This window comes from Marmota flaviventris, chromosome 6, assembly GCF_047511675.1.
Source record: "Marmota flaviventris isolate mMarFla1 chromosome 6, mMarFla1.hap1, whole genome shotgun sequence".
Classification (NCBI taxonomy): domain Eukaryota; kingdom Metazoa; phylum Chordata; class Mammalia; order Rodentia; family Sciuridae; genus Marmota; species Marmota flaviventris.
In genome coordinates, this window is record NC_092503.1 from 118505286 (window position 1) to 118519937 (window position 14652).

A 14652-nucleotide genomic window follows, 5' to 3' on the forward strand; every position below is an offset into this window, starting at 1 on the left:
GAAAGCTACTTGAAGGCAGATCATTTCTTATTCATTCCTCTCCCGAAAACCCTGACATAGCAATATTTGCCAACAAGTGATGTTTTAAAAACACTTGTTAGCCAGGCATGGTGGCACACACCTGTAATTCCAGAGTCTCTGGAGCATCGCAAGTTCAAAGCCAGCCTCAGCAACTTAGTGAGGCCTGAAGCAATTTAGCCAGACGTCTCAAAATTAAAACAAAAACCAAAAAAACAAAAAACAGTGGCTCAGTGATTAAGCACCCTTGGGTTCAATCCCTGATATCAAAAACCAAACCAAAACAAACCAAATCAAAAATAAAAAAACCCAAAATAAAACACAGAAGGGTTAGAAAGTCTCTAAACTTCTTTCTCATTCTTTGATCTTGAAATGGGATCTTGGTCACGTTAAGTGTACCATATACACTTGCCTTGGATTGTAACGACAAGTTTTTCCAAATTCTCATGACTTAAACCTGTATTTTTAAAGAGCTGGTTCTGACGGAGTGGGTGGCGTTGTCTGGACCTGCGACTGATGTTTGTATTGAGGCCTCTTTTATTTTCTGGAGACAAGATGCTGTTGCATAACAAACAGCACCGATAAAACCGTAGTAGTCATCTCAAGGGTGGCCGGGAACCAAGGATTTACGGCATCCTCCTTTTGGGAAAGCGGCTCTAGAAACAAGTCTTTCTAGAGCGAGGGATAGACCTCTGGCTGGGAAGGCCGGTCCCTGAGTGTGCACTTGATTATTTGACCTTGCCATAGTCGGTGCCCTGCCTGGAGTTCAAGTTTCCTCACCTGCGAAATGGTGGGGTAGTCGGAGACAAAGATACCCGAGCTCCTCCCCACAAGCCTGGGCGTTTACTCCGCCCCTTGAGGGTGGGGACGCGGCGAGGAGGAGGTTGGGCCTAGAGCCGACCCTCGCCTCCCGGCCAGCCCTTTCCTCCTTCCCCCTTCCCGCCCCCTCGCTCCGCCGCGGTGAGGTCACGCGGGAGACGTCACGGGGTTGTGACGCAACTGAGGGGTGGTCCTTCAGGAAAGGAAGGGGCGGGGCCTAAGGGGCGGCGCGTGCGCAGTGGGCGCGGCGCGGGAGGAGGCGGAGGCGGCGGAGAAGCGAGAGGCGGTAGCGGCGGAGGTGGCGGCGTTGGGGGGGGTGGGAGGGGGGGGAGCCGGAGAGTGAGTGGCTGAGTGAGTTTACCCCTATGAGGCGGTGAGAGGCCCGGGGCCTACCTCAGAGGAGCGGGGTCGCGGCGCCGGCTAGCAACGGGCCCCCTCCCGGTTCCCGGGCCTGGCGGCGCGGCGGCGGCTCGGTAGTGAGGAGGCGGGGAAGCGGGTGTCCGGCCCCCGCCATGGAGGGCATGGACGTGGATCTGGACCCGGAGCTGATGCAGAAGTTCAGCTGTTTGGGCACCACCGACAAGGACGTGCTCATCTCCGAGTTCCAGCGGCTGCTTGGCTTCCAGCTCAACCCGGCCGGCTGCGCCTTCTTCCTGGACATGACCAACTGGTGAGCCGGCCCCGCCGCGCCATCGCTGGCAGCGGCCTCGGGGCCCCGAGGGAAGGGAAGGGACACTTGAGCCTGGCGGCAGGGCGGGCCGGGCGAGCAGTGAGGTGGACCTCTTTCTCCGGGCGGGGAGGGCGAGTCGGGGAGCCCCGGGGGGCATGGAGTGAAATTAGGGGGTGAGCGGAGCTAAAGGAGAGTTAGGGGCCACGGAGGCTGCGGGGAGGCCGAGGAGATGGCGCGGAGTGGGTTGTTCACTAGGTTCTGCGGAGAATTAGGGCCCGAGGAAGGTGGAAAAGGGAAAAAGGTTTGGCCATAGACGCATAAGTGGGTAGCCCTGGGAGGGAAGGCGTGTGGTGCTGGCTGAGAGTAAAAAGCACAGAAAATCTGGATCTGGAAAGTGGGATAAAAGATTGTAGTTGAAGTTAGGGGCTGAGGCCGAGAATTAGGGGGGAAACTCTAGGGAGGCTTGTTAAATATTGTGGACGAACCTGGGAGACGGAAGAGAGTTGGGAGTTAAGGAGTTGAGAACAGATAATTGTATGTGGGTCTGTCTCTATCCGAGGAGAGATAAGGGAAAAAATATTTTGGGGAAACAAATGATTTTGGTGAGAGAGATGACTTTCCGAAGAGTTGTGCCAGGGAAGAGTGGGATCTGCTAGTGAATCTACAAATAGAGGAGCCCCGAGTGTTAGACCTGGGACGGCACCTGGGCAGAACCTTAGGAAAAGTGGGAGAAAGGAGATGATCCTGGGAGAAGGAACTTTCTGAAGGAACTGGAGCCCTGCGCAAAGGGAATTTTGAGAAAGGCCTCCAGAATACGGAGAGTGGAGAAGAGCTTATTTGAAAGAAAGCGGGGTTGATAGACCTTTGAGAAAATGGAGAAGTTTAGTTAGGCTGGGAACCAAGTATTTTTGGCTTGTAGTTAGGTTGTAGAAGACTGAATTGGGGCAGAAGACTATCTCAGTAAAGGAGTGTTTCTTGGCTTTGGAAGCAGCACTTGCTATTTTTGATAAGAAAAGCTTCCCCCCTGTTCTGTGAGTAGGGGTTGTTGAGTTCACTCAGGGTGAGGGAGGGAGTGGACACAATTAGACTTCCTTTGAGAGGCTTTCAGGTGAAGCAACTAATCTTTCTTTGGGCCAAAAGCAATGGGGTGAGTGCCCTTTGCTCTGTGTGGGGCATTCAGTCTCCTGACATGTGGAATCTTGTTTCTCTTGGCATCACTTGCACAACCAAACTCCCCTTTATTTTCACTTCCAACGAATGCCTCAGTCAGTGCCAGAAAAGAGGGCTGAAGGGTGTTTTTTTTTTATCCCACTCCTCACCTACTCTGGATGATGCTCATTTGTAAATGGGAGCCTTTCTAGCTGTGACCAAACCAAAGGTGATGTGTAAATTTTTGTTTTCTTGCAGCATCTTCAGTGGGTTCTGTTATTTTATCATTATTTAAAGCCAGCCATAGCAAGAGTGGGACTGAGTTTCTTGATGTTTAAAAAACTCTTTGAGGCTTCGAATGAATGCAGGAGATAGTCTTTAGAATTAAATAAATAAGCATTTGTCATCTCTATTTGTGTCTTTTATGCCCAGATGATCTCAGATAGGGAATGTAATTTACTATAGATTTCTGACATCCAACCTGTAAAGTTTAAGTAGAGAGTGTTAGGGTTATTGAACACACTGAGAAGAGCTATTACTCTGGTGAAATTTAGAAGTAAAATCGTACTTTCTTCCTTGTTATACTAGTTTAGTATAGAAATCTTGGCATACTGTAGCTACCTGTTGGGTAGGGGAGGATTGATCTATCTCCCCACCCCTTGGTGAACTGAACCATCTAAATGCTGCCCTAATAAGTTTTTAGTTCTTTAAAGTCAGTGTTTGTTAGTACAATTATTATAGCTACAAAACTAGTGTAATGAATTTTATGTGCTTGAGGTGTGTATATTTAATATATGATTGTTTTTAGGTGTTGTGAAAAGTGAGGAGATAGGTAAGGCGTGGTATGGATAAGAAAATAAAAACAGTTGGGCTGTAAAAATTCTGTTTGAGTCTTTAAATAAAAAAAGATTAAGCTCAAAGACTTGAAGTAGTATGTATATTGATGACATTTATCTCTGTGTAAACACAAGATACCTTTTTGAAGCGAGGTGTGAGCCATTAAAAAATGTTTTCTTAGTGTTATTTTTTTGGCATTGCTGGGTATCCAACCCAGGGCCTCAAGCATTCTATGCAGGTAATCTCTCTCACTGAGGTAAATTCTCTCATTCTGTGTTCCGATTTGAAAGCAGTTGGAAGTCAGTGGCCTTTTAGGAATCCAGGCAATGAAGAGATAATTCAACTTTGAGTCACATTACCTTAGTTTTTGGCTGTAGAAAGAATGTTCTTTATGAAATCAGGAAGGCTGTCTTTGTTTTCTTTCTTAGGAGAGCTTGTTAGCTCCATAATCCAGTATTATATTTTTTAAAAAAATTTTTTTGAATATTTTTTTAGAAGTAGTTGGACACAATCTCGTTATTTTGTTTATTTTTATGTGGTGCTGAGGATCGAACCCAAGGCCTCACATGTGCTAGACTAGTGCTCTACAGCTGAGCCACAATCCCAGCCCCAGTATTATACTTTTATTCCTGTGTTGACTTTTGTAAATTCATCTTGACAGATTTGTTTAAACAAACACCATTATAATTAATAAAATCTAGTGAAATACAGATATGCATGCATACTTGATCAAAATATGTGTATGTGCTACCGAAGTAAATATCTGGAGTCTAGAATTGTGTTGCTTGAATGCGTCATATAATATGTCTAATAACTGTCCAGATAGCCCTAATACAGGTTGGGAAGAATCACTCAGCTTGCTGTGCTGTAGTGGTTACCTGTTGAATTGGTGAAGATTAACTTCCCTGTGACTTTATAAATGCTGGTTTTTGGGTTATAATAAATAATTATTCACTTGTCTGATCACTGTTAAAGATCATTTTTTAAATTACTTTTTATTTTTATTTTTTTTTTAGTTGTAGATGGACACAATACCATACCTTTGCTTGTTTATTTATTTTTATGTGGTGCTGAGGATTGAACCCAGTGCCTCACTTGTATCAGGCAAACATGCTACCACTGAGTTACAACCCCAGTCCAAGATCATTGTTTTAAAATGAACAGGAGTCTTCCAAAATGGAGCTCAGATTTGAAAGATTATGCTCTTTTTTCCCCAAGAGTAAAAATTATTTTTTTGTCATTTTTGAAAAAATTGAATGCTTTGGATCTGAAAATTATCTTCCCTGTTAACACAAAAATTATTGGCTAAGGTTGACAAAGTCGTGTAGGTATTTCTATTTGTTTAATTTAGAACCAAGTATTCTTTTCATTTGTAGTGTTTATATTTTGAGGCCAGTGATATTGCTGGAAGTGGTGGAACTGTTTCATAACAGAGATGGTCAATTTTCAGTTCCCGAGGGAGTACATGTGTGGGGCAGACTAACTGTGATATATAAAAGCCAAACTGAAATGACTTGTAGATTAGTATAACTTTTTTTTAACATATATTTTTTAGTTGTTGATAGACCTTTATTTATGTATATGTGGTGCTGAGAATCGAGCCCAGTGCCTCACACATGCCAAGCAAGTGCACTACCCCTGAGCCCCAGCCGCAGCCCCTAGTATAACTTTTTATAGGTAAAATTTCTTGCAGACACTGTGGGCTTGGCATAAAGAACCCGGAATTCTAAAACTGGAAGCCGGCTTTGGAGACTCTCTATAGTTTATTCGAATTTTTTTAAAATATTTTTTTAGATGTTGATGAAACTCTATTTTATTCATTATTTATATCCGGTGCTGAGAATTGAACCCAGGGCCTCACACATGCTAGGCAAGCGCTCTATCACTGAGCCACAACCCCAGCCCCTTGAATTTTTTAAAAGTATTTTATAGTTGTAGATGGACACAATACTTTTGTGTATTTTTTTATGTGGTGCTGAGAATCAAACCCAGTGCCTCACATGTGCTAGGCAAGTACTCTGCCACTGAGCCACAACCCCTACCCCAGTTTATTAGAATTTTTCCTACAAGTTGCATCTAACCCTTTCAAGGTAGTTATCCTATTGTATCACTAAGGGTATAGATCTGTGTGATATCTTATTATAGAATTTAATTACTTTTCTAGTTAGAATTATGTCAGAACTGAATCTCCTTTGCTGCAGTTTTTTTTTTTTTCATTTGCCTATGTCCTTCTTGGATATGGAAAATATCAATAAACACCTTCCTTAAAGCTTTTAATTCATATCACTAAAAGTTTTCAACTACTTAAAATTTAAATATGTTCAGTTTAGGGGCTGGAGTTGTGGTTCAGTGGTAGAATGCTTGCCTAGCACTGAGTTCCATCCTTAGCACCACATATAAATAAAGTATCGTGTCCATCTCCAGCTAAAAGTATTTTTTTAAAAATGTTCAATTTAATGGATTCATGTTCTTTAATGTAGTCGAATTGGCTTGTGTGTGTGTGTGTGTGTGTGTGTGTGTGTGTGTATTTTCAGGGGAAATCAGGATTTGGAGGCAAATTTCAAATGATTTTAAAAATTTGTAAAATATACATAACAAAATTTTACCATTACAGGCAATTTTAAATTGCAGTTCCATGTCACATAAAATTTTAAACTCACTTCTGGCCCTCAAAGGCATTTGTCTCTATTGTGTATGTGTTCAAATTAAGTCGGTCCTTCTCATTGTAGGGGCAAATGATACTTCTAGATTTTTAGAGGATATTAGTGAGGAGTTAGTATTGAACTTCTTTCTTTCTTTAGTGGAATACATTACAATTCTTATTACATACAGAGAGCATGATTTTTCATATCTCTGGTTGTATACATAGTATATTCACACCAATTCATGTCTTCATACATGTACTTTGGATAATAATAACCATCACATACCTTTATTTCTATATGGTGCTGAGGATCGAACCCAGTGCCTCATGCATGGTAGGGGAGCACTCTGCCATTGAGCCACAATCCCAGCCTCCTGAACTTCTTTCTTTCTTTTTTTTTTTTTTTTGAGAGAGAGAGAGAGAGAGAGAATTTTTTAATATTTATTTTTTAGTTTTGTTTTTTGGCGGACACAACATCTTTGTTTGTATGTGGTGCTGAGGATTGAACCCCGGGCGAGCGCGTTACCGCTTGAGCCACATCCCCAGCCCCCTGAACTTATTTCTAAATATAACTGTTGTAGCTGTAGATAAATTAATAACATGTAGGCAAATTGGCAGTTTCTCTCTTTCTCCTGTTCATTAAGCTAGTACTGTGCAGTTGGGTGTTGCAAATACTAGGTTGCCTCCAGGTATCCTCAAGGAGCCTTGCATGTTTTCAAACATTACACATATCTACCATGGATGGAACATGTTTTCTAGAAAAATAACTTGGGGAAAACATTTTTGTAAAATAATGTCCTGCGGATACACTCAGCATTATCAAAGGCACCCCGCTAGATAAAGCTATAACTGCAAAGTGATGCAATAAATCAGACCATAAACGTGAAATTCACTAGTACCTCAGGTGTGGTCTCACGGTGCCTCAGGCAGTTCTTTTCTTTGCCGTTGGGGGGATAGGGAGTACCAAAGATTGGACCCTAGGGTACTTTATCACTGAGCTATATTCCCAGTCCTTTTTGTTTTTTATTTTATTTTTTGTTTTTTTTAATTTTTATTTTATTTTTTATTTAACTGAATTGTTTAGGGTTTCCCTAAATTGAGTTCCTCAGACTGGCCTTGGACTTGTGATCCTCTGGCCTCAGCCTTCTGAGTCACTGGGATTACAAGCGTGTGCCACCATACCCAGTTTAATGAATTTCTGTTCTTTGGTTAGTCTAAGGAAAAGTCCCCTTGTAATGGAAATAAAACTTGATACAATATTAGTCTCCTTTAAAAATGTGTGGGACTAGGGGTACATTCATTGGTACAATGCATGCTTGGCATGATGAATGCCTGAGTTAAATCTCTAGTGCCCCTGAGGCCCTAAAAAAGTATTCTACATAGTAGTTTTAGGAAGAGAGTATGGAAAGGTTGCATCACAAAGATAGAGTGTTAACCCTCTGTTAAATTTTTAAAATTGAGAGTTACTGCTTTTGAATATTCTTGTTTTCTATTTCTTTAACTGGTACATACAATTTGAGACTCTTGATTTAATATGAGATAGTTTTATGCCAGGTCAGTGGTGCATGCCTGTAATTCCCGTGACTCAAGAGGCTGAGACAGGAGGATCCTAAATTTGAGACCAACCTTAGCAACTTAGCCAGGCCCTCACCAACTTAGTGAGATCCTGTCTCAAAATAAATAATAAAAAGGGCTGGGGATGTAGTTCAGTGGTGAAGTGCCCCTGGGTTCAGTCCCCAGTAGCAAAAAAAAAAAAGTTTATAAATAGAGCAGAGTCCTTTTAGCTGTTTTTGTTTTTTTGCAGTGCTGGGGATTAAATATAAGTGCACTCCACTGGATTACATTCCCAGCCCTTTTTATTTTATTAATAATCATAATATTTTTTGGTACTGGGGATTGAACCCAGGGGTGCTTTAGCACTGAGCTATGTCCCCACTCCTTTTTATTTTTTATTTTGAAATGGGGTCTTGCTAACTTTCTGAGGCTGGCCTCTAACTTGCCATCCTTCTGCCTCAGCCTCCCTTTTCATTTTGAGACAAGGTCTTGCTAAGTTGCCCAGGCTGGCCTTGAATTTGCAATCCTCCTGTTTCAACTTCCCAAGCTGATTACAGGTGTTCATCACTGGGACTGGTTTATTTTAGTTTTAAAGGAACACAGTGACAAGTATATCACTGTCCTGTAGAAAGTCTTTTTTAACAGTGCTGTTACTGAAATATTTGCATTTCCAAGCATAAGTCAGGATTAATCATCATTTTAGCCAGGACAGGCAGATGGGGCTTCTTTACCACCTCCCATCTTCCTATTCCCACCCCAAATTCATCTAATACATTACAGCACAAACTTGACAACCGGACAGTATTTAAACAAATATGTTTTGTATGGATCACTAGCAGATAGTGTTATAGGAAACCTACATACCCGAAACTGTCAGAGAAAAGTTTCAGGATAATGAGAAAACATTTCATATGTTAATTTTCGGTTAACTGAGTAAAATTTCATAAGATAGGAGTGGATCGAATCAAATAGAATCAGGATTCACAAAGATTGTGTGCCTGCTATGGACATATTGCTTTCTTAGAAGTTAAGTTTTGAAATGCCTGGATTAGAATTGATGGAATTGTAGTTAGATTTCCTGAGTGAAACCAGGAAGGAACAGTTGCTGCTTTGAATATGTATGTACTTGTATTTGAGTACTTGTTTGTAGTTGTTTGGAATGTATACCTTGGAGTGGAATTGCAGGGCCATAAGTTATTCTGTGTTTTTGAGTATCTTCCAAAATGGTTTCCAAAGGTTGTGGATGTAGCTCAGTAGTAGAGTGCTAGTCTAGCAGGTGCAGTGCCCTGCGTTCAATCTTCAGTACCACACACAAAAAAACAAACCCCCAAAACAAAAGCACAGTAGCTGGATGATTTTTGCATTTCCACAAGCAGTGCAGGAGAGTCTGTCCCAACTTCTCCGTACCCTTACCAATACTTACTTTTATAAAAAAATTACAGCTGTTTGAGTGAATGTGAAATGATGCCTCATTATGAGTTTGGTTCTCATTTCCCTAATTACTAATGATATTGAACATCTTTTATGTGCTTTTTGGCCATTTGTGTATTTCTTTGGGAAATATCCAAATTCTTTGTCCATTTTTAAATTGGGTTTGTCTTTTTGTTGTTGAGTTGTGTGGTCTTCATATTCTGGAATACTTACCAGATACGTGATTTGCAAATATTTTCCCCCAGTCTGTATGTTGTCTTTTCACTTCTTTGATACTAGCCTTTGATACACAGATTTTTTTATTGATGAGATCCATGCCATTTTTTTTCATTGCTTGTGTTTTAGGTGTCATATCTTGAGAATTCATTGCTAAACCCAAGATCGTGAAGATTTATCCAGTGTTTTCTTCTAAGAGTTTTATGGTTTTAATTCCTACATTTAGGTCATCACTCCATTTTGAGTTAATTTTTTTGCTGTGGTGTGAGATGGGCACCAACTTTATTTTATGGAGCTTAAATTTGGTCATGTTTATACTCTGGAACGTGATTTCTGCAGTATGTTTATCCTTTACTTGTATTAAATATATACTGTATTCTCTTTGGCCTGTTACTAAAAGTTGGACCAAAAATGGTGCAGAGTTTTCTGGTGGGGAATAATAAAACTTAGGGATATTTTATTGGCACCCCCCCAAAATTAAATGTGTTTAAAAGACCGATTTGTCTTTTTCCTCTGCTTGAACCAGCTTTTGTTTCTGACTTTCCCCTGTTCTGTTAATAGCTCCTGTGTTCCAGACATTATATTTGAACTGTTATCTCCAAGGCCTTTTCTTTCCTTGATATCCCAATTTTTTCAGTTTAGTTCATTTGCACCTGGGTTTAGCAGTGCACTTCTTAACTTGTCTCTTCCGTTCCTTCGGCCACAACTTTAGTTTGCAGGTTATGTTACCAGTTTAACAGGGTAACATAGGCATAGGCTCCAATTGGTTTTCTGTACCTAACTTTCTTTGTTCCAGTTCATTTTGTGGACATACTACATAAATCTTTCTAAAGCACAACTTTGATCTAAGCCTGTCTTTTCTTCGAATCCTTTAACAGTACCTGTTGCTTACCAGATAGAGAACTTTTTTTTTTTTTAAGAGAGAGAGAGAGAATTTTTAATATTTATTTTTTAGTTTTCGGCAGACACAACATCTTTGTTTGTATGTGGTGCTGAGGATCGAACCTGAGCCGCACGCATGCCAGGTGAGCGCGCTTCCGCTTGAGCCACATCCCTAGCCCCATTCCTTTCTTATGAAATTCTGTTCTCTGGAATTAGCCTACTGATGACTCTACTTAATAGTGATCTCTTCTCTGAATTCCACACTTTTCTTAATTGTTTTTAAAATAATACTTATCATGTACACACACCCACTCTCCAGGAAAATGCCCCCCAACAGCCTTTGTCCTTGAGCATTTTAGGCAATGCCTTATACATAGTAGGTGTTGAGTAAACATCCGTAAACAAGTGTAGTACATGAAGATAGATGGAAGAAAAAGCATAATTTTTATGGAATGATTGAAGTCTAGTGCTGTTGAAAGAAAGCAGAACTATAAATTATAATCCCTTTATAGGCTGTTTATAGAATTTTGTTTTATTTGGTACTGGGAATTGAACTGAAGGGTGCTTTATCACTGATCTGTACCCCCAGCCTTTTAATTTATGTATGTATATATTTATTTTATTTTATTTTGAGAGAGGGTCTCGCTGAGTTGCTGAGACTGGCCTCTAACTTGTGATCCTCCTGTCTTGGCTTTCCAAGTTGCTGGGTTTATAGTTGTGTACCACCACACTTAGCTATTCACGCATACACACACACACTTTTTTTTCTTTTAAGAATTCTTCTCCTTTTTTAAATATACTTTTTTAGTTGTTAGTGGTTCTTTATTTGTTTGTTTATAAGTAATGTTGAGAATTAAACCCAGTGCCTCGTGCATGCCAGTCAAGTGCTCTACCACTGAACCATAAGCCCAACACACACATATTTTTTAAATTAATTTGTGATAGTGTCCTTTGGTCCTTTTAAAATTTCTCCTCTGTATTAAGCAAGAGACTACCATCCTGTAATTACATATGATTTTATTAAAACTTGATTTTCTTGTGTTAAGAACTAAACTACCAAGTAGTGAGCTCATCTGAATTTATTTATGTAGTATTTATTGTCAGAGAATGCAATTTATCAGTTGATCATTTTAGGGACTCCAAATTCAATAAAACTAAAACTCACTGAAGAGGTTTAACTCTTAGTAAATCATCTGTGCAAATAAAAGAAATATACTTTTCTTAAATTGGAAGAGTAGTTGATTTTATAAGTGATGTCCTAATGATTTGTCAAAATTTATATATGTCTTAGGAAGGGGAGAAATTTATTCCCAAATTCAGAGACTCAGCTCTTCTGAATTTTAAAAGACTCACTTTTAAAAATTAATATGTAATTATGCTTACCTCCAGTGTTGTGAGCCTTGGGTCTACAACAAGTTTCTGAGGTTTCTGACGGTTCATATTTGAATTACTGTGCTTAAAGTCTGTGACTCACAGCCTGTTAAAGTTACAACCATTATGATTGATTGCTATACAAAGTGCTTTAAAAGTGCTTTCTGGTCACATTTATTTACTAAAGAAAATTTTATTTTTTACTCCCCACACCCAAGTACTTTGTAAACAGGTTCTTTAGAGAACTGATAGGAGGATGGGGTTTGCATACAACTGACCATAATCACTGCTTTATTTTTTAGAAATTATAATTCATTATTTTGAATTATCCATTGTGACATAAATAATTTATGTTCGTTGCAGATGTTAGAAACAACTGATAAGCAAAAAGAAAGCAAAAGCCATACTCACAGGACCCAGATACAAAAAATGTTAACCTTTTAGTGTTATATCCTTCTAATACTGCTTTGTGTTTGTACCTGTGTTAGCTTTCAGAAGTGGAGTATTTACTATATTCCAGGTATTATTTTAAGTAATTTGTGTTTAATATGTAATTTAATGCCTGCAGTAGTTCTAGGAACTACTATTATCCTCATTTTTCAGAAGAGGTCAAAAGAGGCTCAGAGTATTTAGATAACTTAACCTGATCACATGGGTGGAAATGGGATTCAAACATAATAAACAGTATGGGACCAGAGTCTGCCTATGCTCCTATATGAGTATCCCAGGGCTGCCATAGCATGTAACAAACAGGGTGGCTTGAAACAACAGAAATATGTTGGTTCTCTTACACTTTTGGAGACAAAATGTTCCAAATTAAGGTGTTAGCAGGGCTATGTTCCCTTTGAAATTCTTTTTTTTTTTTTTTTTTTTAGTAGATGGACATAATATAATACCTTTATGTATGTATTTTTATGTGGTGCTGGGGATTGAACCCATGGCCTTGAGCATGCAAAAAAGCATGCACTCTACCAACTGACCTATATCCCCAGCCTTGAAATTCTTTATTATTTATTTTTCCTTTTGATGTTCTAGCGAAGGATTCTTCCTTTATTTGTCTTTGTTTTCTGTGGCTCATACCAATCTTTGGCCTTCCTTGGCTTGTAGCTGCATCATTTGGGCCTCTGCCTCAGTGTTCACTTGGCTTTCTTCATGGTCTCCCAAATCTCCTCCTCATAAAGACACCATTCAAATTTGGGGCCTACTCTAATCTAGTGTGACCTTATCTTAACTGATTACATCTGCAAAGACCCTATTACCAAATAAGGCAACATTCCAAGGTTCTGAGGGGGGGTGAGAGTCTTGGAGGTGGGCACTGTAATACAGTACATATACTATAATATATTTCCAGTGCACATGCTGTAATCTGTCTTCATTTAATCTCTTATGGTCATTTCTCCTTTTTTTCTTTTTTTGGTGCTGGAGGTTGAAGTGATGGCTTCACATATGCTGATAAGCATATGCTCTACTAAGCTGAATCCATTCTTTTCTTTCTTTTAAATATTTTTAGTTGTACATGGACATACTACTTTTATTTTATTTGTTTATTTTAATGGGATGCTGAGGATTGAATCCAGTGCCTCGCACGTGCCAGGCAAGCAAGCACTCTACCACTGAGCCACAACCCCAGCCTTCCATTCTGTACTTAGTAAATATGGTTCTGCACTTTTACCCTTAAAGACTTCATAGTTTTGCCTCATATGAACATAGGATAATTTAATAATCCCTTTTTATGGGCTGGGGCTGTAGCTCAGCGGCAGAGTGCTTGCCTAGCATGTGTGAGGCACTGGGTTCGATCCTCAGCACCACATAAAAATAGAGAAATAAGGGCTGGGTTTGTGGCTCAGTGGTAGAGCGCTCGTCTAACACATGAGGCCCTGGGTTCCATCCTCAGCATCACATAATAAATAAAAATAAAGGTATTTGTGTACAACTAAAAAAATAAATATTAAAAAAATAGACAAATAAAATAAAGGCATTCTGTCCATCTACAACTACAAAAAATCCCTTTTTATTGGATATATAAGTTGTTTTCAATTTTTTTATCAATATAAATTGAATATTGAATATTCTTGGAGCTAAATCTTTGCTCACATACTTATTTCCTTAGGATTCATTCCTAGAATTCAATTACTGAGCTAAGGATTTCTGGGCTAAAGATAAACATGGCTTTTAATGCTCTTAATACTTAATTGCCAAATTGTTTTCCCCACAGAGACTGGACTCATTTGTATTTCTGCCGCAACTATAATGAGTGATTGTTTCTTTGATACCTCATCCGTGGAGCATATTGTAATTAAATTTTTTCAACTTGTTTAAAAATGTTATCTTGTTTAAATTTGTATTTTGTCATTTCCAGTGAGTACTTTCATGTGCTCAAAGCCCATTGTATTTCATGCATTGGCTGAATTTGCCCTTTGTCCATTTTACATAAAGAGGTTTGCCACTTTCCAAAATGAACATTTTTTTCTCTCCCCTGATTATTAAAGTAATAAAGATGGATATAAAAATCCATCAATTCAGAAATGTCTAAGAAAGACAATAAAATTAATTGTAATGTAATGTGCATATATATAGATATTCATATTTACATATTCATTACTATATATGTGCATATATATAGATATTCATAGGCATATAATTTATATGTTTTAGATTTAAATCAATCATATAATGCATATTGCTTTAATGGCCTACTTTTCACTTAAGTGCACTGTAGCTATTTCTCCAAGTCCCTTTTTCGTGGCTCCCAGTACAGGCAGTTTTCTGTATTTTTTTTTTTTTTAATATTTATTTTTCAGTTTTCGGCGGACACAACATCTTTGTTTGTATGTGGTGCTGAGGATCGAACCCGGGCCGCATGCATGCCAGGCGAGTGCGCTTCCGCTTGAGCACATCCCCAGCCCAGTTTTCTGTATTTGTGGTCTCAGCTTCTAAGAATTCATTCAACCTTGGGTCAGAATGTAGTTGGGCCTATAGTGATGTGTTTGTACTGAATATACGTACAAACTTTTTTTTTTGGGTACCTAAACTATACAGCTTAATGACTATACATATATTA

General features: G+C 39.2%; 1 protein-coding gene across 6 annotated transcripts in view; it reads left to right on the forward strand.

Annotated features, from left to right (window-relative positions):
- The first annotated feature begins 1168 nt into the window (after nucleotides 1-1168).
- Ilrun (inflammation and lipid regulator with UBA-like and NBR1-like domains) overlaps nucleotides 1169-14652 on the forward strand; it is an 84164-nt gene continuing 70680 nt past the window's right edge. For all 6 annotated transcript variants that reach the window (XM_027943704.2, XM_027943705.2, XM_071613481.1 and 3 more), the window contains exon 1: nucleotides 1169-1507. In XM_027943704.2, coding sequence (XP_027799505.1) covers nucleotides 1350-1507 — 158 coding nt within the window. In that variant the 5' untranslated portion in view covers nucleotides 1169-1349. The remainder of the gene's footprint in view (nucleotides 1508-14652) is intronic.